Source organism: Platichthys flesus, chromosome 16, assembly GCF_949316205.1.
Source record: "Platichthys flesus chromosome 16, fPlaFle2.1, whole genome shotgun sequence".
Taxonomy (NCBI): Eukaryota; Metazoa; Chordata; class Actinopteri; order Pleuronectiformes; family Pleuronectidae; genus Platichthys; species Platichthys flesus.
Window position 1 is genome coordinate 13,722,615 of NC_084960.1, and position 27,675 is coordinate 13,750,289.

The 27,675-nt window shown below is 44.1% G+C and overlaps 1 protein-coding gene across 1 annotated transcript; it reads right to left on the reverse strand.

Moving 5' to 3' along the window:
• Positions 1 to 1,149: 1,149 nt before the first annotated feature.
• Positions 1,150 to 27,045, reverse strand: LOC133970369 (SH3 and cysteine-rich domain-containing protein 2-like). The gene is made up of 11 exons (XM_062407161.1): positions 26,351 to 27,045; positions 18,526 to 18,874; positions 16,805 to 16,899; positions 13,675 to 13,759; positions 10,798 to 10,910; positions 9,635 to 9,704; positions 9,349 to 9,440; positions 9,166 to 9,254; positions 7,097 to 7,148; positions 4,542 to 4,679; positions 1,150 to 3,453 (listed from the first exon to the last, which is right to left on the reverse strand). Exons 1-11 carry the CDS (start codon positions 26,432 to 26,434, stop codon positions 3,355 to 3,357), a joined length of 1,266 nt encoding a protein of 421 aa, XP_062263145.1. The 5' UTR covers positions 26,435 to 27,045; the 3' UTR covers positions 1,150 to 3,354.
• Between the last annotated feature and the right edge of the window lie 630 nt (positions 27,046 to 27,675).

Here is a 27,675-nt window from a genome sequence, read left to right on the forward strand (position 1 = left end):
CGCCAGGGTCTGTGTCAACTTCTGCAGAGTGAGAGTCAGAAGGAGGCTGCGGGAGAGAGGCCAGCCCGAGCCAGAGAAATGAAATGAGAGGATTAGAGGAGGGAGAGAGAGAGAGAGATGGGGGTCGTTCGACAGTGCTCTCACACACTGGCAAGGCTTCATCAGCTTGAGGGGACTGGCCGTGCTCTGAGTCCCAGCAGATGGGCAGAGCTGTCAAGTGTTAATAGAGGTACGGAGCGGCGAATGAAACTCCACCGCTTCATCAGTCAGCTGCTGATCAAGATGCCGGTTATTGTTTTGGAACGTTAGTGTCGAATGATGAACTCAGAAATCGAATGTAAAGTAAAAAGTGCAAATAAATGAGGAGGATGATGTCATTCTTTTCTCTATTTTAACAGAATAACAATGTTTACACCTGGCATCCACACCGGATCTACTTTAATGTAGATCCGGATCTACATTAAAGTCTCCAGGAATGTTTCCCCCCACTTTCTTTACATTTGCTTGATAGTTCAGTTTGTAAAAATGTTCATTGATTTCTTGGAGAATCAGGCATGATTTAAGACGACTGATATTTATGAGCGCGTGCAATTTTCTGCAGATCTAAATAAGGATGCGAATGATTAGTTAATTTAACTGGTTCAGCAAATTCACTGCTGTTGGGCCCACGGGAAAGGTACGTTCACTACTGAGGACCGTTTTTATGTGGATTGTTTCCTGAGACACAAGTGACCGAAACCAGAGAAGACAATCTGCCGGTGTCAGTAGACCAAGAGCTTGTCTGGACGGAGGTCCTGCTGTGAAATGTATAATGTATAATGGCCACTTTAAAACATATATGTAGCCGTAAAAAAGCCCTGAATTACTCTCCCTCCAGCAGGGCCATTACGTGTAATTCGTACCGAGGCTGTGATTTGATATCAATTTTGCCCTCCCCCCCACACGTGCACAGCTGTGTATGTTTGTAGATGGAGGACAGTGCACGGATGCCACTGATTCTTGCCGGGAAATGACTCTATTTTTGTCTCCCTGCTTCCTCTGGGCTGAGCTGCACGCGTCCTGTCGTACGGACCCAGGTGATCAGCTGCGTGGTGTGTCACAGACTGCGTACATTCAGAGGACAGAGAGAGTTTTTGTAAAGATCTTTTATTGACTCTGGGCTTGGGAAAAAACATCCTAACACACATACTTGAAATGTTGAAATCTCATGTGACGTTGCACAAAAACGAAACACAACGCAGGATGACAAAGTGATTATACAGCTAACAAATGCTAATCCAGTTCTGCCCGGACACAATTCTTTTTTTTCCAGTAATGTATTTGCTGCCGTGTGTAAAACATCAAACCATCTGCCATTGGACTGAAGAGTGAAATTGCTATAAAAGGAAATGACACAAAATCAAGTGTCATTGTCCTAATTACAAGAGACATTTATTCGTAGCAGCCTCTAAGGGTCTTATATTGAATTGTAAATGAAAGGATGATCATATCAGCTGGATCTCTCTGATCTGGAAAAGAAGAGTTCAATTATTCATTACTTGCGGTACCATCGTTTTACTCTTACACCCGGTGCTTTTGATCTCGTGCCGTTCCTCTCTCTGGAGAGAAATGCATCACACCAACTGATGAATTCAGGAACCGCTAAAGAAGTCTATAAACCAACATCGAACATGCATGGGGGAAAAAATGCCTCCGCCTTCTGTCGGAGCTGATCGGTCACATCACGATCGGGAGGACGGGAGAGACGGAGAAGAAGGGCTGACATTGGATCGATGACGACTCGTGAACCCATGGGTGCAACACTCCCTGCGTACACACACACACTGAATCATAACACACTCATGACGTTCCCCAATCTCCCTGCATCTCCTCCTGTCTCTGTTTTCCTGCGTCCTCCTTCAAGCCGTCAGCGAAAAGTGTCCTCCTTGTCACGGCCAGAAAGCTCTCTGTTGTTTTGTGGTTGTTGTTGTTTTTTCTCTTTCTGGCAGACTTATATTGGCTGCTGTTTTGAGCTCCAGTGAACATGTTAAGATGCTGTGCAACACTCACTGCCGGTCTTCAGCAGGTCTCTGCAGGAGCTGGCCTCCCCCCCTCCTTTTAGACCCTCCGCGCTCCTTTTGTGTGAAAAACCGGGAAGCGGCTCCTGCCACATGTAACCGCAACAGCCGAGGACCACCCTCACAGTTTCTCCTCCCCTCCTTTTGAGTTCTACTGCATCCTCTTTGTTGAAGACAAGACAACAAAATGTGACCCCCCTTCGACAAACACTGCTGTGTTAGACTCACTGCGTGTTCCTCTATGGTTGAGTCATTAACCAAAAAGAAAAAGCTACTGAACAGCTACAAGGGAAAAAAAGTTTCAGTTCCTGTGATGAGTGTTGAAAAGGGCAAATGAGTTGTGCGAAAAACTTTCTTTTCTTGCATTCCATTTCCCTCTGGAACACGGGGTCCCCTGACTGATTTTAAAGGTGTTGATGCATTTTTCACACCATATTTTCATTTTAATTTCATAGGGAAAAAGTTTGGGGGTAAAAAAAAAAAAAAAAAACGTTTGGAATTCCTTGTGAAAAGATCATCACAGTGTCCAATTCTCCCTTTGAGAAACTTCTCATTTCTGCACTCTGGAGTTGGCGCTAGCTGTTCACAAACACCCTGACACGACTGAGGACTTTTTTTGCATTGTGTGTCCTCCTGGCAAAAAAAGAAAACTTTCTCTGGCTGGCAGTGGTCGTCCTTGGCCGGTGGCTCATGCAGGAAGCGGATTATCATCCCTGGGGCCACAGATCCAGACGCGAGCTCGCAGCGATGAGACACACGGAGTGGGTAGAAAGAAGAAAAGGACACTGACAGTAGCATCATGTTCCGATGACAGAACGCCACCTCCTCCCACGATGGTAGACGTCCTTGTTGATTAGGAGAAACTCATTCGGAACAAGCATCCAAGCAAAGACACGTTAAGCATTTCTGACTTGTGCACGCTGCGTCTGACTAAACATTGATTTATTTTCCGTGTGTTAAAAGAGAAACCGGCAGCAGGAGAAGAGCTGAGAAACAGTCCCTTTGTAAAAGCAGGACCATAATGCATAACTGTACACTTCCTTTTTAAAGACTAATAGCAAACCACCTCAACTGGAAACCATGTGTCCATCGGGAGCTGTGTTTCCAGGTCGTTGCAGGCGTGTGTGTGTGTGTGTGTGTGTGTGTGTTCTGTCCAGGTTGGTTTCAGTCAGGACTGGACAAAGAGGCCGCAGCTGTTGTGTTGTGGTTTTTTTGCAGAGGGAGGTTGTGGAAGAAGTGGTGTTGGTGATAGTTTAAAGATGTGATAGTAGGTAAAGTAGAAGTGGAAGGATGAAGCTCAGATCTCCTCTATGGAGTCGGCTGGGACCAGGCCTCTCTTCTTCCCACTGCTCAGCTTTAGAAACACCTCGCCGTCCTCTCGCTTCCCCACACAGATCTGAAGGGGAGGAGGCAGAGCTGGACTTTAGTCGGAAAGTAACAAGTATTACTACATTCTAAGAATTTGATGAATTAAGAAGTATTCATTCTTATGTATTTGATTTTTTAATTTTACAGGGACAATAACAATACTACTACTACTACTACTAATAATAATAATAATATCAATATTAATATATAATATAATATAATAAATATCTGGTTTATTTGCAGTGAAGACATTTTCATCAAATGAAACTGAATTTGCTTTATTACTGTTCATTTATAATATCTTGTAAATATATGTATATCATTATATAAGTTTGAATGATTACCTCAACTGATATTATTTTCTTAAATTGTATGTCGGCCATTTCAGTCTGTTTTGTGCAACAGACATGAAGTTACCACAGACAGACAGACAGAAAGACATTTGGGGAATTTGTAGGTAGATGTCAGGATTAACTGAATAATTGGTTCTTTGTGTGAAATACATGCAAACTGTGATTGCCAACGTTCAGAGTTAAGCTTAGAACAGCTGCCGATCTGACTCGTACTCTCAGCAGCTGTCAGTGTGACTGCAGCGTGCAGGTGTTGAGAAAATAACCAACAATCATATCAAATCTGGAGGGAATTGTGTGACTAAGTGCATTAATCGTTCTCTAAAATGTGTAAATGTGAACAGGCTCTAACCAGCGGAACTTATAAATATGCAGTTGTTTACATTTGCACAAGATTGGATTTGTGTCATTTGTGAATTTACTCCTTTTTGTTCAAGATTTTCTGACTTGTGCTCTGGAGAAATACTGTGTCTGTGAAAATTGGGATGAAGGGGTATGACACAGAGATGATGTCTGAGGCGGGGCTTTGATCCCAGTCTGATTGCAGCCTGAGCAGGATGTACCCTGCCTCTCAGCCAGTGGGGACTGGAACAGGCTGCAGCCTCCTGCGACCACAGGATAGTACCACAAATAGAATCGTCTGATGAGCGAGGTAATTAAAGGTTTCCAAACTGTCGGTTCAGGCCTAAACAGTATGAAGAAATAAAGAACAAAAGAAAAAAGATCTAAATTAAAATAATAAAGCAGTGTGATAATATTCTTGTACCTGGGATTCCCTGACGGCCATGTGTCCTCTCTCTCGGGTGGCGGTAACGCTCTGGACGACCCGCCACACTCTCTCTCCTGGTCGGACCCGCTGCACAAAGTTGGCAGGGAAGAACCCGACCTTGTCACCGCTCTTTCCCTGGAAAAAAGCAGGAGCACCGCACAGTGGTCAGCATTTATTATAAGGTTAGTTTTTATAAAGGTGATCCTGAAGTGGCTAAATGACACATCAGAATCAGAATCAGAAGAATCAGAAGTATTTTATTGCCAAGTAGGTTTACACCTACAAGGAATTTGCTCTGGTTATTGGTCCATACAATGAACATAGAAACATAAAAACGCCATATATACAACATACATAGGAAAAGCAATACAAAATAGAAAACCAGTATATATTTACTCACTGTTTACTTCTTATTTACTCACTTTTTTCCAATATTTATACAAAGTAGCATTTATTTTGACATAAACATTTCTGAATAAAAATATATGAAAGATAAAAGATATAAAAAGTGAAGTAAAAAGTGAAACGCAAAATGCAAAACAGTAAACAGTGTCCGATTGCAATATGCAATGTAATGCAGTATAATATAATATGAGATAATGTGTTAATTTAACACATCCTTGTGGTGTGGGGGCAGAATAAAAGTCAGGTGGGGGTCCCGGCCCTTGTTGATGAGGACATTTTAGAGCAGTTATTGTTGTTATTCAGTAATAGAACCAAAGAGGTATTTGAATTGCCATCTTGGCAAATAGATTTAGAACAGGCACCATAGTTACAAAAATTACAGTGATCATTGTTTTGAAATGAAAAAAATTAGTTTAGCCACGTGTAAGATTTGGCATGTTTAAAAGGGGCTGTACGTTTTTGATTAGCCGACATTAGCAGCAACAGCCGCTAACGTAACAATCCTTTGTGTTGCAACCTCAGCATCAAACGTCATCCTTTATTCTCTAAAGCTGTGGGGAGCAACACCACATGCAACTCTTGTTCTGCTTCTATTTCTGTCACCTTTTCCCTTCTACTTCAAGTCTTCTTTGAATAGCGAGTCAGCGTAATGCTCCACAATGTGTCCGAGTTTTCAAAGGACCGCCGCCCGTTCCCCTCGAGTGTGGTGATGTCACGCGTTGCTGAACTGCATTGTGGTCCCGGTACATCGCTTTCTCTTGCATCGCGTGCGATAGAAGATGAAATGACTTCAACTCGTCAAGCGGCAGCACAAGCGCCAGCCAATCAGATCTCGTTTAAACAGATACTCGAGCATCAGGCACGAGCCAATCAAATCATGTTAACTAAAAATCCAGGTCATGATGTATGGACCTGCCAGGACTATGAGCACATGTACGGTTATATCGTGTGTCCTGCTGCTGGAAATTGGTTGTTGTTTACGATTGCACCAGCACAAAGCTTTAAAGCAACACACACGTTCGAGTGCTACATAGGCTTGACTTGGAAACACGACAATGGCTGAATCATTGACACCCACGTCCATAGAGGAACATCATCCGACGGCAGAGAGACTATACACATAGCACCTCTAAAGAGACACTGTAATCACAATATGAACCTACTCTGCCAAAGACGTTATATTTTCATCTGCCTTTGTTTGTTTGTGTGTTTGTTAGGAGCTTGAATAATCAGGCATGTTCTGGGCACTGATTAAAATTAAAATCTGGACTTAATGAATGTAAAAGTGGTTTCATAAAGGGACTGGGTCTTGGCTGAGGTATGCACTCTACTGAATGACATCCTTGTTTTCTGGTGAAGGCTGATGGGGTTTGAGCGAAAGTCATTATGCAGCAATATTCCATTATTTGGTCCTCAGGTGGTGAAGTCTTTATTGAAGTGATTCATAAACTATTCATCGTTTTTAATTTAAAGAACTGGGAGCGCTGATTACAAATCAAATGACTGCTGCTTCACTTTCAGCCCTGAATACTGAAGACACACAGACTGTGCTCTTTAGGCGAGTCTGAGTGCGTCTTCTTTTGTCTTAGACTGAAAGGCACGGACACACGGCCACATCGACGCACATTCATTTCCATCGAGAGTGAGTGAAGCTCGTTGCAGACCCACTAACGAGCTCTGTGAGGTTGCAACACTAGTCGAGTTCATTACGTTTAACTCTTCTGCTAATTTTCGGAGGAAATTGTGTTTCTATTTCCGTCTGTGGCTGCTGCCTGCATGTTTATGACAGGCTCAAATAGAGCAGGTGTCGAGAATTAAAGGCTTAAAAAAGAATTGAAATAACACATGCGCACCATGCAGACACACAGACACACACACACACACACACACACTTCAGAAGTTGAAATACACAATATGGATTGAAGAAAACAAATCCATGAGCCTACACAAATACACACAAACACATTTCAGTGCATTTAACTACACGATGTGGATTCAAAAAAACAGGGACATAAAATAATGAGGACACACACACTGACACACTTTTCAGTGCATTTAAATACAGATGTACGAACCAATTAGCACAGACACACACATACACACACACACACACACATACACATGTTTGCAAGTGATTTATTACCCACCTTCCACCACTCCTCATTGGAGTCGTCCGTGACCTGCACCCGATCACCGGGACTAAAAGAGAGGAGACGAAAATGACGAGGCATTAAGGCGAGGTGATTGAGGCGGAGAGGAAAAGGGTACGTGGAGACGGGAGAGGGCGAGAGGGCGAGAGCGGTCAGCAGGAAAAGGAATACAGGGACTTGAGTGTGAGGACAGAAGATAAAGTTATCAAACTTAAGTGGTGGTATCCACGGTTACAAAGCTGCGTAGAGGTTAGAATCTGGACGAGTCTGTGTCACAATGTCTTCACGCACACAGGCACATTTTACCCACTGTCCTAGATATACAGGGAGAGACTGCTGTCCCAATTACAAATCTGTATGTTGTGTCCCTCGGATGCTTGCTCTCACAACTTTCCTATATGATCACACACACAGACACACACACACACACACACACACACACACACACACACACACAAACACACACACACACACACACACACACACACACACACACACACACACACACACACACACACACACACACACACACACACACACACACACACACACACGTGGTTAGTGAACTATGTGTGGTTAGTGAACTATGTGTCCACATAGTTCACTAACCAATTAGGGTGAGACCCATATATCTGAAGAGTAATTATTCAGCTCACAGTGGCTCCTCCCAGGAGCGCGGCTTAAAACTTGTGTGTATGTTGTTTGTTTAGTTCTTACCCTGATTTTATATAAATTTTCTGCCTTTTTAAGTCTCCATGTGTATTATGAGGGTAAATGTCCGTGGAATTAGCCGAGCTACTTTATCCAACCACTTAAAACTGCAGGATAAAGTTTAAATACGGTTCTGCGTTTCTTTTAAGTCGGAAAAGTGACAGATTTCTGTCTAAACTCTAAATTTGGGCCCATGTACACACACACACTCATATGCTGTGTGTCAGTTTGTGTACTTCCACAGTCACACTTTCTGTTTTGAGTGCATAAGTGCTTCCACACTGACATTAATGGAATCATGAAGTGCAATGTGAGTACGTGGATGGTGATAACAAAGTGGTACAAAATCGGGGGATAAAATGACAAACACTGAGTTGCCACCATCTTGCCCACGCACTGGAAGGGGAGGGACAACCAATTGTTCTTTCTGGCCGCAGCAGACACATGGTTCGTGCAGATGGTTAAGTAATTTCCATGATGCATAAAAAAAAAAAAGAGGGCATACACGACAAAGTAAAACATGAATTTCTAAATCAAGTGAGCAGCTGGAAGATGTTTTGGCCGCCGACAATCCCGAACTTCATGCGCCAACAAATTATAAAACACTTTGTAATGTTACATTTTTCCAATACAGACACATTCCTGCACCAACTTCTGTCTGACCTCGATTGTGCAAATATTCATACGCAGTGGCACTTGTCTAACTGACAAGATATGAAGACAGCAAAGAAACTTCCTCCTTTCAGTAGTTCATATACTGTACATTGTGCAATTACACAATAGGCCGTTAACAGCACAGATGGCTTTTCACAGTCTCACAGATGTACCTTTGTGAAAGCTGTCACCAAACCCACACACACACCCACACACCAACACACCCACACACACACAGCTGCCCTTATTTTTACTTATCTGTCCTATCTATTTTCTCTTTCTTTCGTTCTCCTTCATCTTATAGACTACTTCTATATTTGCAATTTTTCTTTTTTCTACCTCCTCTCTCTGTCTGCCTACGATAATCTTTACCTCTACGCCGTCTCTCCTCCTATGCCTGTCCGCCCTTTCATCTCAGTTATTCTGTCGTTTTATCCTCTCCCCTGCTGGGAACATGGCTCAGTCGCTCGCTCTACGTGGGGGACAGTGATGGGCTCCGAGTTTATAATTAGTCATCCTTAAGGGCGCCCCGATACCGTCCTCTGCAGATGGTGGGGACATTTTCATCCTGCAGGAACGACAGCCAGGGCAAAAACACAGACACAGCAAATGCACTCACACGCACAATAGCACACAAAAAACAACAACACTGGGGCTATGGAAATACTGGCACATTGGCAGTCTGTTTGGCTCTTACTCACTGTAGTTCCAGGTCATTCTGTTCCTGAGGCAGAAACTTGAAGAGCGCTACATAGGTGTGGATGGAGTGAACTTCAATGCGCTTGGGCACCTGGACACAGGGAGTCGCAGGGAGGGGAATTAGTGAGACAGACATAGGCACTCGAGGAAGAAAACAAGAACAGGTGACGGTGTGTGCACTGTACCGTCACGTTGCTCTCTTCCGCAGGAGTCTCGGCCTCGGCCCCGCCCTCGTCTTCCTCCTCTTTCTCCAACTCGGGGTCTGGCACTGCTGCGTCTGGAGGAGGTGAGACATTTTCTCAGCACTCGCACATATGCAATCAGGCATGTAATTTTTTTTTTTTTTCAGACACGGTAAATCCCTCACACGCACACATGCACAAGTAAACACGACATATGCATGGACACACAGCAGCGTCGGCACAGAGCGCATCCACATGGATGGAGACACGGACACACAGCGGCGTTTACCCCCCGTCTCCTGAGGTATCTCTTCCTCCATGCTGCACTGTCTCTGCTGCCTCTCCTCACTTCCCTCCCCCTTTTTCAAAGAGGAAAAAACATAAAATAAAATGTTAGCGACAGGATGTCAAAGCCCCTGCTCTGAAGAATCCACATCACACAGGAGGAGAGCCCTGCACTCACTCCATGCATGAACAAGATTGGCAGACAGGTTCAACAACACGTTTAATGAGGAAAACCAGCGCCCTCCATTATGCTCCTCATAGACGACACCCCAGTGCTCAATTATATCACCTCACCATAGGTGGAGGAGGGAGGATTTAAATTAAGTTGATCTCAGGAGGGAACTACAGTGACCTCAAAAAAAGACACAGTTGTAAAAAGTCACCTACAATCCCCTAGAGATCTAGTTATGGTGACTTTTCACCTGGTTGCTCTAATCCACACGTGTGCTCATCAAACTGTTGGGAAACAGGCTGCAAGGTGCAGAGAAGCACGATTCTAGACGCCCAACTAGCAAAGTGATGCTGGGGGAAACTCTATGGTGTCTAAGCTCAATACTTCAACAGTAAGCCTTTGTGTGACTGTATATTTTTATTTTATATATATATATTATATACATTCCATGGAGTGTATGTAAAGATTCACAACATGACTGCTCTGAAAAAGTGAAGCAGAAGCATCTTTGTCGCCCTCTGGTCTTCATAAAGGCCGCCCCCCTCCATGTTAGTGGATGGGACCAGGATTGAAGAGTCAAAGCACGTCATCTCAAAGATGGTTTATTCTCATCACTTGTATGTTTACGTTTTCATGTTTCTGTTAAATTTGACAGCTGAGATTGGTTGAGCGCGGCTCCAAACCCCCGAACGCTAGTGCTGCCGACTCAGGCTCCTAATGTGCAACACAGCAGCATTCGTACTCTCATGTGAATATAGTGGATTTTCCAGATTGAAATTAGTTGGTAAAACTTTTCTTTTTTTAAATATAATTGCATAGTTTTAAGTGTCTTGACAAAACTTAACGTTTTGTGTTGCCGATACTTGACATCAGCTAATGTGGATGGAAGTAAAAATCCTGAATCTAAGTCTTGAAACAGGGAACCATCTTTGTTTGTCTTATCACACAGCGTCCAACTCTCCTCTCCACCCGCCCTCAGGGGGATGATGTCATACCAGGCTGCGCGTCGGAGACTCTGAACTGCCAAAACTGGAGCGGCTCATCTGTGCCAAAGACGTCCCAAAGCGCAAGGCGGCGTACACGGGGTCGACGCGCGTCCGCCCAGCCTCTGCAACCACAGACACACACACACACTCATAAGACTAACACACACACATAGACACACATGCATATATCTACTTCATTTACAAACGCACTTGTAAATTATTCCTACTCCACAAGCTGAACACTAATATTTAACTGCACATCAGGATTGTTGTGCCTGGGCCAATCTGGAGGAGCCAGAGGGTCTAAATATAACCGTCGTAACACAGTGAGTCCTGCACCAAAGTGACCCACTTTAGATCTGGGAGGGGACAGCAGCCAAAAGTTAAGGAGACATCAAGACCTCCCAATAAATCGCCACACTTTGACTTACTTATGAGATAATTTATTGGCGAGGGATGTGTCTCCGCTTTAATAGCCGCGATATATCTGGAGATGTAGTTGAGTAGAAAGATAAAAGAGAGATGTGATTTAAAATATGGAAATCCTCAGGGAGCCTTCCGCGGTATATTTCATGCAGATGGAAGTGCTGGAGGAGAATATCTCTGAAATCAGGAATGGGATTTTTGTGCTCCCTTTTGTCAACACACGTTGAATGAAAGGGCAAAATGATTTGAGCTTCACGGCCAAATGCTCTGCGAGTGTGTTTGTGTCTGTGAGGGAGAGGTCCTAACAACTCGCCGTCTCGTATCGACGTCAACGCCTCCGTGCTCCTGACAGATAAACAGAAATCCTGCAGTGAGTGTGACGATAGAAGAGGTATTTATTGGTGATGGTGATGAAGCTCCTTTGCACTTTACATTGATTGTAGCAGTTTCGGTGGAGGATTTACTCCGGCACAGAGCAAATCATTGCACAGAAAGAGAGTTATCAGAGCCGTGTTCAGAGACTCCACACAAATGATTATCTTCTACAGAGACAGTGACCTTCAGCATTACTTTTAGTGAAGAGATGATAATTCTATTTGTAATATGGCTTCATAGCTGCTGTCGCATCGACATATATATGGATATATGTAAATATATATATATCGTATATATATATATATCACTTGGTAGGTAATCATTTTTGTAACTGTCATGCAGTTGATGGGAAACGAGAGGGCCAGTAAGTAAAATCATCATAAAATGTGCCACGTGACAAACGAGAGCTCTGGGTTTCTCAGAGCCTTTTGTCAGCATGGTTCTGGGACACTTTGACATGAGAGATAGTGAGTTTTGGCAGGGTGCACTGTGCCCTGGCGGAGACCCAAGCACTGTGGCGCCGCAGCTCGGGGTGACGACGGAGGTGTGGGGTTAGTCGAACACTGAGTCACGGGGTAGCACAAGGACGTCGCGGCTGGAGGTGGCAGGAGCGCGTCACATACCGACAAGGTTCTTGATTCAGAGGTTTGGCAGAGAAAAGCAGGCTCCAGTTCAGAGGAAGAACAAATTCAGGTACATGTAAGGCAAGTGGATCTGACAGCAGAGTGGTTCGGTATCCAGACACAATTAAGTGACAAGGAATTATCCAAATGACGGTGTTTGGGCCAATATTGTGGCAATATTACTTGAGTGTGTACGTGGGGGGGATGTTTATCGATCCATATATATCCACTTAATCACATTTTTAGAGTAAAGAAAATGCAAATCAGCAATTAGATTTGCTGGTGTCTTGAGATTTGTAGAGAAATCTATAAACGTGCGCACAGATCAGAAAACGTGATGAGAAATCTTGAAATGTGTAAATAGATATTGATGGCTGTTCAAGTGTTTTGCTCCTATGCTTCCAATGTGGACCGATTGACAAAGTCCAGTACCCCTACTTCCAATTTTGGCAGACCCCTACTCATAAGGGTTTGCTCTCCTCTTTTGTTTTGTTTGTTATTGTTGCCATTTTTAGACATTGTTTTTTTGCTACACTTCATGCATGAGGGCATTTGTCCACATCGACCAGTTTCTGCTGGTTTTTTAGCCCTGAGCTGGGGTGTGGCCAGTGAGGCGGCCATTATTCGTCACTGTTCTCAAGCATTTTGCAAAAAAATTAAATAAACGAAATGGCAACGTTGAAAATTGAGAAAAACATGTCAGCCATTGAAATCTATGTACACATTTATAGATTTGTCTTTATTTTTTGCACATATAAAGAAACCGAATTATGCACATACAGATTCGAAATACTCATTAACAGATTCTAGCAGGGATTTGCGGATATTTTACACATTTACAAATCTGATTACACATACACTAATTGATATACAGCTACACAACTCTCTCCACACACACACACACACACGCACACGCACAAACAAACACACACACACAAGCATTAATATTAGTGCTACAATACTGGCCCAATAGTCCTACTTCTATACTGTATATGTATTACATCAAGTAGAGTACTACTCAAAATTATAATATTTAGATAAAGCATCAGGCGATTGATTACCCCCCTCCGTCAGTCCAGCGATACATATACAGTTCAAATCATAAACAAAGATATAGAAACACAAACATTAGAACTTATAAATATTTATTCACATACTTTCAGGGTGCTGAGCGTCCGTCAGCCTCCAAGAGAAGCTGAATTTGTTCTTCCTCTCTCTCTTTTCCCACTTCACGCTCCTCGGGTGTCAGGTGAGATGGAGACAGTTCTGGTTTTATTACAGCACACGCACAAGCACACACACACACGCGCACACACACACGCACGCACAAAAAAAAAAAAAAAAAATCTAAAAATAAACCGAAAACGGCCGGGACAAGAGCAACAAGACGAAACGAAAGCACACGGGCGCGAACAAACCAAGTGCACATGTACACGCGCTCACACACTCAGACTAATCTCACCTTGGCTCGGCTGAACTTCCTTGACGACAGCCAGTTGGTCATTGACAAGCATCGGCGAGCTGAAGTTTCGCTTGAACGCTCCAGGCTAATGGGGGAGAGCAGAAAGAATAATGATTTTTGTTTTTATTTGCCAGATTCTACTGCTTCTCTTTTGATATGCTGTGTTAAAGTGGGGTGGGGGGGGGGGGTTCCATGTAGTTCATTAGAGACATTAATGAAGTACAAATGATTGAAACATATGTCGACACACAGGCAGACCCGGGAGCGCACACAGGCCGCAACTGAGTCACAAATGGAGGAACAGTGTTAGCTCTCTTTGCTGTTAATTAGGAGCAATGTATTTACTCAGGCACTAACTTGTATGCACATGGCTTACACACAGGCATGTGAGTCTATTTGTGCATGTGTGTGTGTGTGTGTGTGTGTGTGTGCGCACGATAGCAATTTCACACTGAATTAAGCACAGTAAGTGTTTCGGCGGGGATATCGGTTTGCCATTGCGTTGACTTGACTTGCAAATGAGCCAGTCACTTTATCAAATTAGGCTGAAGAGACAAACACTTTGCGGACCGAGAGGTAGCAGGCGGCACCTTTCGGCCCCTGAACCGGAGCCCAGATTCTGGGCGGAAGACATTCTTACCTATTCCCTTCCCTTATCATTCCCCCCACCTCTCTCTCCCTCTTTGTGCTCCTCTATCAAACAGCACAGAGCCATCTTCAACACCGTGCTTTAGAAATGTTTTTCCCAAGTGGCTCTCAGAAGCTCTTGACACTTGCTGCATGCTAATGTTTCTGCACTGGGGGATAAAAACACAACCCCCGGACTGAAATCGCTCCGAATGATCTGACGACTGCACACTTGACCAAATGCCACGATGAAACGTCCAACGCAGTACACCACTCTGCAATTAAAAGTGATCAAGATTAAGGATGTATAATCCACTGGGATAAAGATTTAAGGTGTAAGGATCTGCGTTATATAAAATAAGAAAGAAAGAAAATCCCCCCTCTTAATTAGAACTGGGTTTTCAGTGTGTGGCCGGGCTATTAAAAGCCAGGCCTGGCCGCGTTTACATGTGGCCTATTTAGAAAGAGTTCACTCTGAACAATCAGTATTGTTATCTTAAATTATTGTGTAGTAATCAGTTATTTTCAATTGCTTCATCATGGCTTGGCCATAGACGTAAGGCCTTTATAAAGATAAACGTTGTACAAATATGAATCTTAAATAACCTTAATACAGGTACCGCCATCTTGTGCTTTTTTGGAGCCAGAGTCTTTACAGTAGTGATTGTTAGATGGAGCCACTACACTCACTCGACGAATCCCAAGTCAGTCTCAGGTGTTAATTTATGACATTTTTATAGCATTAAATAATTAATTAAAACCATAATAAGAACTGATAACATCCTTTATTTTACTTGAACTTTGACTTTGAATTTGGTCCATGTCCCATCCACTGACATGGAGGAGGTGTCGTTTATGACCTACACTGCAACCTACCACCAGGGGGTGATCAGGCTATCAAGATGTTTTGGCTTCACTTTTGGGGAACTGTCATGTCGTCCAACTTTATTTACAGATGGTTGCATGTACACGATTGCCTCAGTGATACGACACTGACTGATTCAACACTTTCATTTCAATTTCATACATTTTTTTCGCCGTCAGCAGCGTTATTGGCCTTTGCCCATAAACGTAACAAATTAATTTCTAAGTGCTGGTAAGCATCTAATTTCAAGTCGGTCAAATCAAGGTTGTTACCATGGTAACCCAGTTTCTGCTCAGACTACTCAAATGATGACTGCAAGACAAACTTAATGTTTCCGGTGGTTTGATAATGTCACTGTTAAAACTGTGTCGGGAAAGTAGGAGATTTCAAATTGAACACAAATGTCCTCCATCAAGACAAACTTCCCTAGATCGATGTGTAAATGATCCCACTTTCTCTTTTGAGGTAGAATTTTAAACATTTTAAGAGTTCTTGCAAGTGGTCTCTCGTTTCCCTATCATCACAAATCCTTAAATCTTGGGATGTTTCTAAAAGGATTAGGTGGGGGGGTTCATTTTATGAGTCACATTAGACCCCCAATATTTATTGGATGGGAACAGTTGCCAAGCAACCAGCCGACACTCCAGTAAGTGAAAGCTCTCAGGTCAAACATTATCTCTAGAGTGTAAGCTCCCCTTAAATGGCTAAATATCTTTTTGACACTTTGGGTTTTGTGGTGATTGGAAAAAAAATGATAAAAGAACATGTTAAATAATGATCTGTAGACATGAGCTGGGTTCCAATGCAGGGGCTGCATCCTTCAGAGAAACTCATTCTACTTGTTCTATGAAGAAGTGGCCTCCGTAGGCTGAGTGGAGGCCAAGCCCAAATCCAACGGTCTAATAGGATTTCCTATTTGTATCACCAGCTTGTCCTTCTTCTACTATTGCATCATCAGGGACTTTGAGTGACTGCATTTACTAAAGCTCTGCCACCAATTTAATGAATCCTTGGAGAGCTGCAACAGAGAAAGATCCACCCATTTGATTCTTTGTTGCTCACATGACATTTGTCCGCAGCATTTAAAGGAGCCTTTGAAATGGGACAGCCAAATCGCACTGATGCAATACATTTCTAAATGCAGCCTCTGAAGGATGGCGCCCCTGAATTGGGAATCATGGCTTCGAGTGGGTGATGGCAAACGAGAGGACCAAGGAGCGGCCTGTGTGGGAGGAGGAACAACATTTGCGTTGTACAAAAGGTTTCACCTACTGAGAGACAATATCGGACATTTAACGGTAAATATAAAGTTTTTTTGATCATGTTAATGTTTTTATTTATTGTTATTTGTTAATAAACCTTTTTGAATATACTTTCAGTTGAGGTATTAACTCTGCTCACTCCTGTGGTTTTAGGCAGTCAAATGAAAATGAATAAATATATAATCAAATGAGGACACAGTCAGAAACACCACAGCAGTGATTACCTCACACCAAAGAAGTTGCCAAATTATAGAAACAGTCGATTCACAGATGACGGATAAAAAGTAGAGAAAACCAGGACATTCGTTCTGTGACTACGATGAAAAATATAACCAGTGTTACAAATGAGTGTAGCATTCTGTGTGTGTATTCGCACCTTCCCTTGACACAGCTGCTGCGATAGTTCCGAGGTGCACCACAGGTGAGCGGCCATCTTGCACGTTTTACACCGCAGAGCTTGTTTGGAGTTTCCTGTGGAGAGGAACAAAGACGATAGAATAAGGGCAAAGGGAAGCAGACACAGAGGCATTAACAAGGAGAAGAACCCCAGCAGGCTGCAGATCTGCAACAGACAGAGAGTGACAGCAAAACAAAGGGGCCTTCAGATCACACAAACAGGTTTCTCTCTGCTCAGGTAGACGCTGTTAACAAGCAGAGTCCCAGTTTTGTCAAGCTGGCGCCGCTCACAGAGCTGACACCAACGGCTTCATTACCAACAGCAACTCTTTCAAAACGTCCAGGAGAGATTTGTAACGAGCCTGGAGATATTTCAATCATAATCGATTTGGCATTCAGTCATCTCGCTTTTTCATCTCTCTTTTTAAGCGCCTGAGCGCAGAGTTGCTCATGCTTGCTCATTTGTCACGTAATGAGAAATCCTCTGTGGATTGTTGAATGTTTTGTAAGGATTAGGGGGTTGAGTTCCCTTTTTATCCTACAAACAAAGGATAACAGATTTCTGGATTTGTTGCCGATGCGATTACACCGGCTGATCTGTTGCGGAGTGGAAACAACAATGGCATTAAACTGGATGGCGCAACTGAAACACCGCTTTCACTTTGGAGGGAAAAAAAACAAAAACACACATTCTACTTCATCAGCCTAACGAGGAGACGGAGGCCGGACCCGACTGTGTTCGGGGACTGCAGAGGAATGGAGCTAGATCAAAGTGATGTATTACATAACTAAAACCACAGAGCATGCAAAAAAAAAACCTGCACCTGTGCATATAAAGAGGAGCAGGTTGGAGTCCGTAATCAATCATAGTGACAGGAAGTAGATTTAGCAGAGGAACTAGCTGCGGCTAGGAGTTTGTGCTTGCGGCAAATGAGGAATAAATGCACTCGTACACCTGCACCTCTTAATAATGTAATGTTTTCTTCAGCCATAAACAGTGTGAGAGCTGCACTGAAGACAAACAGTCGAGTGAATCTGATTTTCAATAAAGGATGCTATTGCTACATTAACTTTAAAAGAGATAGTTCATCAGAGGGAAGCTCTTTCCTCTTGTTTACAGTCTTTGTGCTAAGCTAAGCTATCCTGTAATCCTATAGTGGATGTATATAGAGCTCAACAGTGTGGTTCTGTGTAGTTTTATTCACAGTGTCAAAGAGAAGAACAACACCACCCATCATTCTCAAGTGTAATGGCAACCTTTCAGATTGTTTGAGCTCGCTGCTTCCATGGAAATGTTTACCACTGCCGCAAAAAATCAAGTTGCCTATGATCGGATGGTTCAGCATTAGATTACATTTACCACAGAGCAACCATGATTTCTCTTGAACCCTCATCTTGTCGCTTGTTGGCCTTAAAACTCTTATGTATGTATGTATGTATAAGGATTTTCTGAAAGGTCAAATGAGAAAATGAATTGTAATAATGTCCTTCCGGAACCAGAGACATTCAAAAAGTGAGTGGTCGCTGCTTGGCTCTATTGCCTAGAGTGGTGTCAGTGTTTTGCTTTAAGGACTTTAGACTCCTGCATCAAGACATTGCAAAAGAAATAAAAACAAAGGTAATGAGGCCATAAATCTTTTGAATCCTGCAAGTAAATCGAAACCCTGGCTTGACAAAAGGGGGATGAATTGGGAACCTTACCCACTATCATGTGCTTGCAGTGCTGGCAGTTGGTGGGCTTGCGAAAGACGTGGTCCTGAAAACAGTGGGTGACCTGTGGCCTCGGAGGCTTGATGGGCAGCGATGGGGAGAGGCTGAGAGAGGGGGAGTGGGAGCAGATGGAGGGGTTGGGGCTGAGGGACGGCGAGATGGATGGCGAGCGCTCCCCGACGAGAGGAGAGCCGGGCGGCAGAGGGGGAGAAGGAGGCGGCGGGTCGGTGATGAAATCCGGCGGCAGGCGGGCGTCGCTGTAGGATCTCTGGAAGAAGTTCTCCACGCTCTTACTGCGCATGATGGTCTTGAAGGACATGGAGCGTTTTAGCCTTTGGAGCTGCACACACACATTGACAGGATCAGAAAAGAGAAAGAGGGTACGCCACAGTTAAACACAATACCAGCACGAATGCTGTGCCACATTTGGGAGTAATAACAAGTGTCCCCTACGCCCTCAGGACAGCACAGGCAATAACCCGGCATCCACAAACACAACACTATGGTCTGATCGGTGAACTGCAGACTGTGAATCATGAAATGCAATATAACCTCATAAGGAAAGAGCACATTAAGAGCAAAGTGTATGTTCCAAGAAGATGGAGCGCATCTTTTACACGGCTGCAGTAGAGCTGATGTGCATTTGGCCCATGGTTAAACAAGATAAGCCTTTTCTTTGTGAGCCAAACCCAACAGCCATACATTGAAGACCCCTGCAGGTAGACAGCATTTCCTTGGTAGTGGTGATCCAGCACAGTTTACACAGCCTTATCATGTATGAACAGCATATCCTCAGCGCTCTCAATCTGATGGAGCCTGCTCATTGGACACATTGATTGCTCCACAGGGTTGCACAGAGCGCACAGAGCCAATGGATCCCTCCTCGCAGGGGCCAAACTCACGGGGCCATCATACCAAATAGCATGTTCCTGCACTTGTAAATATCGATTTACCATCCTCGCTTGTATTATACAAGCTGTATTGACCAGACGGTCTGCAATGATTGATGGCAGCTGTATTTCAGGAGCCCAACAATTAGGCGAGAAAAAAAATGTCACATCGGCGGCCATTGGTTCTGTAAGACCTGTGCAGCCGTCTAACATTGATTGGCCAGATAAATGCATGTGTCCCGACATTTCCCTCCGGCTCCGTGGACAGATGATGATCCTACTTTCCCAGACGGGCGGGCGACCATTTGTTACCCTGACGTGCAGCGGTTGCGATAGAGCATCATAAGGGTGTGGCCGTGTCGCAGGGGGGAAAAATGGATCAACGCAGACAGACGAGCGGACTGATAATCAGTAGGCCACAGACTCTCCGTCCGTCTGCCTGTCTGCGCTCGTTCTGCTCAGGACCAAACATAATCCCTTCACAGGGACATGCTGTTTACAGCTCTGTGAGTCTGGGAATAGGGTATGAAAACAGTTTGTCTAGTTGATTTTGTGTGTGTGTGTGTGTGTTTGTGTGTATGTGAACATGGAGAGCTCTTACAGGGAGGTAAATAAGAAAAACGAGACGGACGTGCATGAAGGCAAATTTGCCCATTCTGTATGTTTCCTTGAGAAATGTCTCTTGATCAGACGACATACGTGATGACAAAGCTATAGGGGAGACTAATGTGGTGCATTATATTGCTGTTATAGCTATGAGAGCAGAGACTGGAGTTTATTTATCGCTTGTCTGACTCATGTCCTTGACTTCTATTTTCAGTTTTTAGTCTCTGGAAGACGACTCATAATTCCTCAGTGTAAACTAAACCACCACCAGAATTCATTAGTAGCCAGTTTGTACCATGCAGGGGAACTGCAGCACGTCTTAAACTCCCCTTCTGCATTCAAAGTGGATATTCAGCACGAACGTCTAAACCTGTTTTATAACTCACAGCACATTTAAAACTGCAAAATCTGAAATAACGAGACGTCTTCTTTTTTTATGCCACAGATTCCTCTTCCTTGTAAAGCCCTGGGGACTACTTTACCCACGAAGCAACTTCTCCACCGACAGCCCAGGTAGAGATTTGAGTTCCACGTCAGCTGCAGAAACTCTTGGAAGGATTGTGAGACATATCTGAAGAGCTCCTGAGAGCCACAAACACATGTGGTGATCAGATTGATTCTTAAACATTTATCAATACTTTATGATGTATTGATAAGATTCTAATCACGTCATGACTCTTTATGACTCATTTTCTAAGGGAGGATCAAGCCAAGCAGATATCCTCTTACAATTTGGCCAACCGAATGTTGCTCTGGTTATCAAACTCTAAAGCATTAATGAATTATTCATTTGACGAGCCATTCATAATGAATACCTTTTAAACAAACCGTTTAAAGTTGTTTTGATAATCTTTACTAATGATCTGAAGAAGCTTCGACGTGCTTTCTGCGCAGCATCACAGTCTCGAGCTGCCTCTTTCAATCAGAGCAGATGAGCGCTGGTATAACAGCTCTGACTAAGGCACGTTTCAATTACAGCTAATGGAATCATGTGTCAGCCTGCAGGCCTAAAAAGTGTTCCCGTTAGCTTCCATTCCGTAAATTAGCCGTACACTCCTGAGGCCATTTTACATGTGGGTCACGAGAGCGCAAGGCATCTATCCGTGTGCATCAGCCACGCATGACTATTTTGTGACAGGTGAGATGCTGATGGCCACGGAGTCAGCACGGACTCCGTGGCCCGAGCTTCCCTACGGATGATACAGCGGCTGTGATGTATGATCCGCTCCCATATGTGCTATTGATTCCCCCAGCAGTATCATGAAGATGCTTGTCAAGTGCAAATGGTTGCACCTCAATCTCATCTCATCCCACTTCAGACAAAAAGCTCCCAGAATGCCTCTCTCCCCGAAGAAGATTTTAGGTTAAACCTCGCTTGACGGCGTTTCTCTCCTCACAAATTATTTATGGGATTCACAAAGTGACTTATAACGCTTTGCAAAATGCATAACGATGCCCGGAGTTATACTCACACCTGCAGTCGATACTCCTCAGGCAGCAGGGATCTCTCTGCTGAAGATTTTGACGAGATGCCTCAGTGGACTGGTAAAAGCCCATAATTCTACCTTCTTCGATCCGCCCAGCGACGCCCCAGCCCTTCTCACATGTTGCCAACATAAATGTCCAAAATCAATGCAGGGTTTGAGCGCTCATAATTCAATGATAAAGCTTTTATTTCAAAAAAATATGTGTCTCTTCCTCGCTCAATCAGCATTGAATGGAGGCAGGGGCCAGACTGAGATATATCTGGAGAAAGCTCCCGTCTGTCCAGAGGTCAAGACTGAACAACAATGCCATGGCCCCACTGGGAGTGTGATGATAAATTCAGTTTGTGGCCATTACATCCTTTGGTGTGGACAGTTGCTGCACCCAGTGCCGAATGTTTCAAACTAGAAAAGCTTCTTTAAGAGGTGGTGAAGGTTAAAATAAATACTCTGCAATGCTTTAGCCGTCTGGAATTTGATGATGGGGTCAGAAACACCATTACAGTCACATCAGTTTAAGTAAAGGTGTGTATAACAAACCATTATTTTAGGGTGTGGAAACTCTTTGTCATTCTGGGTCTGCCTGGCAGGTTTCTACTTAAAACTCGGAGATAAGAGATTCATGATCACAGGCTGCTTCCATTCTTCTGTCCACAGATATGTCACAGAGACATGCACACACACAGTGCACGCACAGCCAATCATGTGCCTGCTCGGACACCCACAGACACGTCTGTCCCCTTGTTTAATGGGAGAGAAATTCTGTGTGAATCTCTGGTGTTTATTACAACCACTTTCCTCACTGCAGCACACAATTCAGCAAACCCTGCCGTGCAGCCTTGCCCTGGCAACTCATCATCCACCCATTTGCATTCATCCAATCGCTGTCCACGCACGCCATCCCACAGCACACAGCACAAAGGCTGTCCGTCTCAGGCCGAGGGGAGGGAATAACTACCTCAGAGCGAGCATCATCAGTGACAAGCAATCCTCCCATAACAGACATAGTTTTCTGCCTCGCGTCATCAACACACAGCAGAAACTGCCATTTTTTCTTTTTAAGCTACTTGTAGCAGCACTTCAGCAGCTCAACACCTCTCTCTGTAGTGTCACATCAATAAACATCGCAGCACTGAAGGTGTTACATTAATGAATTGAGACCTTGGGCTATGTCAAGCTCCCTCTCTGACTCACTCCCGTCAGTTTGTTGGTCGCTCGCTTGCTCGCTCAGTTTGGCCCAGGCTGAAATATCACAGAACTACTGGAGGCATTGTCATAGCATTTTACACCGTTTTTAATGGTCTGGAAAAAAATGTATCCCAGTGATCTTTCTTCTAGTGCCAACATGAGGATGGGAAGGGAAAAAGCTAAATGTGTATTCGGTGTTTTGCAAGTTCAAACCTCCTCAAGATGGATTCAAATGCATATCAGCAAATGACAATATCAGCGTGATAAAACTGTAGAAATAAAACAAAACAAAACCGAGTTATCTATTTTCACTCAACATAATGTGTTTTCAAGAACCTGGAGTGTAAGATTTCTTTCACAAAAAAAAAAAATGGTCTGGGTTTAAGATGACTTGTCTTTTTTTATTTTGGCGCAGGGACAAGTTCTCATTTCCAGCCAGTCTGCAATGCCACGCACCTTTTCCCACTCAGTGTGTGTGTGTGTGTGTTTATGTCCTCACACTGGTTACGATTGGATGAAGGAACCCGAGGAGGCACCCGGGTGAACCGTTACGTCTCGCCATTAAGTGAGCCGGCTGACAAATGGGCCAATCTCCCCTCAACATGTTGCGAACCATTATTCTAAGTGTTTATATCTCCGGGCTCAGAGGTGGTTATCTCAGAGACAAAAAGATTTACCTTTGCTTTTCCGTCATAGAGACGCCTCTCCATGCATCAGTGGCCCTGACAGATCAAACAACCTCTCAACAAAAAACATTAAAAAAACTGCACCATAGAAGCTGATGGTTGCTACTCGGGCATCTCATCAGCTAGGCCCACCGCTCACACTCCTGCCAGTCTTGGCAATAGACCACAGATTACATTGTTGGGAGTCAGGGAGAAAAAGTCCATGCTCCCCTTCTCCTTAATCCTCTTGCTCTGTGTTTCCCTAGTTCTCAAGTTCTGATTCGTGAGAAATTAGCTTCCGGCGGATTTCTGGGAGCATCTGTTCTCCCCATCATCCTCATCTAATTAGAAAACACAACGGACACATGGCTGTGTGTCTGATTAGATTCCTTCAAACATTACACCCTGTGGCGAATCTTCTAATTTCAGGACGGTCTCGATAAAATGTCTAAGATACATACGGGTGACTCTCCTGTGACTATACGTTTCAGAGACGAGCTTAAAGGGATAGATCACCTAAAAATGAAAACTCACTCATTATCTACTCACCACCATGCCGATGGAGGGGTGGGTGACAGTGTTAGAGTTGGACGCTTGGATGACACCACACGAGCAATATGGAGGCACGTTATGTTTTTATTTCAGTTGTTTTAGTACATCTGATGAAGTAATCACCATTGACTTAAATTGCAGAACCCGAGGCTGTAACAAAGTTTACCCCTGAAACTTGAGTCAATTTCGTGAACTATCCCTTTAATGGACCTCTGCGTGGTGGCAAATTCACTCCGAACCCTCAGTTGTTATTCGAACTCTACATTTAGCGGCGGTTCAAAAGACGTTGCAATTGACCTTTAACCTGAACATCAAATATCTACAGGCCGTGCAGGAGCCTGAGAGCTGAACGTTAAAGTGAAATCTATACCACACAGGGCTCTTTAATTCCACCAGCTCTGCCTCGATCGATTGGGAAAGCAGAGGCAGATGAGGAGCGGAGCTGGCGATTGGATGTCAAGCCCGATGAGTCTGTGAGAGAAATGGTTATGATGTGGTGATGCTGGAGGAAAAATACCAATCAGATGGACCCCACCTGGCAGCGGGTTGCACCAAATTTCCTTTTAGTAGCAGCTGGCGGGGGTGTGTGTGTGGGGGGGGGGGGGGGGGTACGGGGGACAGGGGAGCTACAACTGCAGAGGGTCATGCGAGGCGAGGTGAGTGGTGATAAAATAAGGCTTGCAAACTAAGTCCACTTTCATGTTTTTCACGGAGGACATCAAATATTTAGATGAAGCAGCCTGGTGAAGTATCTCACTGTGTTGTGCGGGAGTGTCACTTTGCTCCAAACACGTCAACGGCATGTGCCCGCGTGCGTGTGCATGTGTGCGTGTGCATGTGTGTGTGTGTGTGTGTGTGTGTGTGTGTGTGTGTGTGTGTGTGAGAGAGAGAGAGCAATGGGAGGAATGGGAATGGAGACAGAAGACAAAGGCTGAAGTTACATCAAGTGTTTTGGGCTTTAATGAATCAAGTGCTCTGAAAGCCCTCCAATGAAAACGCAGGCTTTGAGAAGGCTTTCACAGCTCAAGCTCTCGGAGGCCGGCCCTTGAAATCTTTGTTTATACTGTCACGTCAACAAATATAAATAGAATCATAAGGAGACTTTGTAAGGACACTAGAAGTGCAGGCAGCCTTACACAGTAGAAAGACCCGGTACACGTTAAACTTGGTAATTTCAAAAACGTCTGTCTGTATGTATGTGTAACAGAACGATGCCCAATCCACATCTGTTACATATGTACCATTCATCTTATTGGCTTCACACTTCACACAGTCAGTGGGGGCGGGGCAGGTTGCCTTCATGTCTTCTTCTTCATCCTCTGATAAACTACAGCAGCAGTCGGCAACTGGGTCAAACTTTGGGTCCACCTAGACACCGGTTAACAATTTCATTTTTTTCCATTTGACCATATCAGACTGACACAGACATTCTCTATGTGTCTCAGGTACTGATTGCTGTTCTTGTCAGCTACATTCATGAAATAATATCCTCATCAGCAATGAGTCTTCAAAGTAGAAGCCCAACATTGCGTTTGTTGCTATAATGCTTTATATTGAGTTGAATTACAGAGCTTTAATTAAGAAAAGCTGTGAACTTGGGTCTTAATATCGTGCGATGCATGAATAAAAAACAGCTGGTCAGATAATCAATCAAACGTATATAAGAATCACACATGAACAGTAATAAAGCAAATTCTGTTTCATATTGTAAAATGTGAAAATCTTCACTGCAGATAAACCAGGGATGAGCGCAGAGTTTTTTAACTCAAGACTGCCCCACAGTTTGAGGAGGACTCAGCCCGTTCTAAGCAGTGCACATGATTAACTGTGGCCATTTATGCACATTTCAATGCAACCAGTTGTTTAACGAAACATTTGTGAGAGCAGCCAAGTGACAGGAATATGAAATTGAGAGTAAAAGCAAATCGTGACAAGGACGAATGAAAAGTGTCACATCAGGACCATTTATTTTATGTTTGCAATAAATCCTGTCTGCAATATGGGTTTGGAGAAAGACAGAGGGATAAAGGGATAGAGGGAGAGAGAGAGAGAGAGAGAGTGTATAAAGGTGGAGACAGTGACATCAGACCTTACGTGTGCAGTTACACCGAGTGACGCAGTCATGATGACTACAACTGCATTTGTGAAGTAGTGTCATGAATATTACACAAACCGTTTGAATAGTACAAGTGGGTGAAAACCAAAATGAATCATACAGCAGGTAAATAATGGAAAGAGTGTGATCTCTCTCTCTATCTGTGTGTGTGTGTGTGTGTTTGTGTCCGGTGTGTGTTTGTGTGTATGTGTGTGTGTAAAGTTCATGCTTGAATCTAGATGTGTCAGAGTACAAGCTACCAGGCAGGTAATTGTAGAAGACAGTTGACTTGTATTAGTTTCCACAAACAAGGCTCAGAAGTGTTGCTATACTTGCCTTGGATGTCATCGGCTGGATGGACATGGTGCTCGGGCAGCGCTGGAGCTGCACCTCACTCTCCACCTCGCTGTTCTCGGTCATGGTGCGGGCGTAGCGCGGGACAGAGTGGTTCGAGACCCAAAGCGATAAGAAGTTTTAACTCCGAAGACCACGTCCTGTCGTTGCGGATCCTCCGGCTGCGGCCATACAACAGCTCGACACGGCGAGACGGATCCACATCAGAGGGACCGGTGCGCGCTGCGAGCAGGAGGACGCCCGGTGGCCACACTCTCTCCGCGCTCCAACTGCGAGTCTGTGATGGAGCGAGTCATAAACACACACTTACACTTATTTAGACAAGCTGTTTATGTCTCGCTGGTGCTTTGTGAGGACACGGAGCCTTCAGGAGGAGGCTTGGACCATCGCGTACGGATGGCCTATTGCGTCTTCCTTCCTTTGCCGCGCGTCGCAACCCCCTAAAAAAGAAGCTCCAATTTGGCACAATCACGTCCTCCAGTTGCAAAAGGTACGATACGAGAATATCAAATTAATAAGATCAGATCCACATTTCTACACCGGCTTCAGCTCTGAGAGGGACTGTAGCCGCGTGAGATCCACAGCAAACTGTGCCCTTCCCCGCTGCTCACACTTGAATTTAAGCGCAATGCGAGGCACGCCTTCCCGTGCGTCCGAGGCGCATGATTGGGGAAATTTTTACAACTCTGCCAGGATCCTCGTAGACCGGTAGCAGGATTCACGGCCGTGGGCGGGAGCTTATTCGAAGAATGATGTGGAATTTGTTGGCAGATTATTTTCTCTTGGTGAAGGGTTTGCAATGACATGCTGTGGTCTAACAGGCCAGAATGTTACTAGACATGCAACGTAAACTCGACCTGGTATGGAATGGGATTGTTTTAAAGCCACCATAAAGACACAATCTATAAGGCACAACATAGGCCAATTGCTAAAGAATATTATATCAGATCAATATCAATAACACCACGAGATGAATAGATCGCTAGGATATTATTATACATTCCACATTGATGTGAAAGTTACAGGAAACTGGACGGATCCAGGGACTGTATAGCCTCTGAAGTGCCCCTGTCCTGTCAGTAGTCGTTACTGGATATACTAACACTATACAACAATTTGTTAAGAGTTATTATTTTCTAATCTTTTTTCTGAAGTGCTTGATCAACTTACCAATTTTTGTAATGTATATTGAATGATGTGTGGCTTTCCCCAAAGGCATGGAGCTAACCGATCTGCATACATGCTTCTATGTTTTCATTTGAAAATGCATCATCTCTGCTACCTACACGCCAGCTGTCCACACTGCT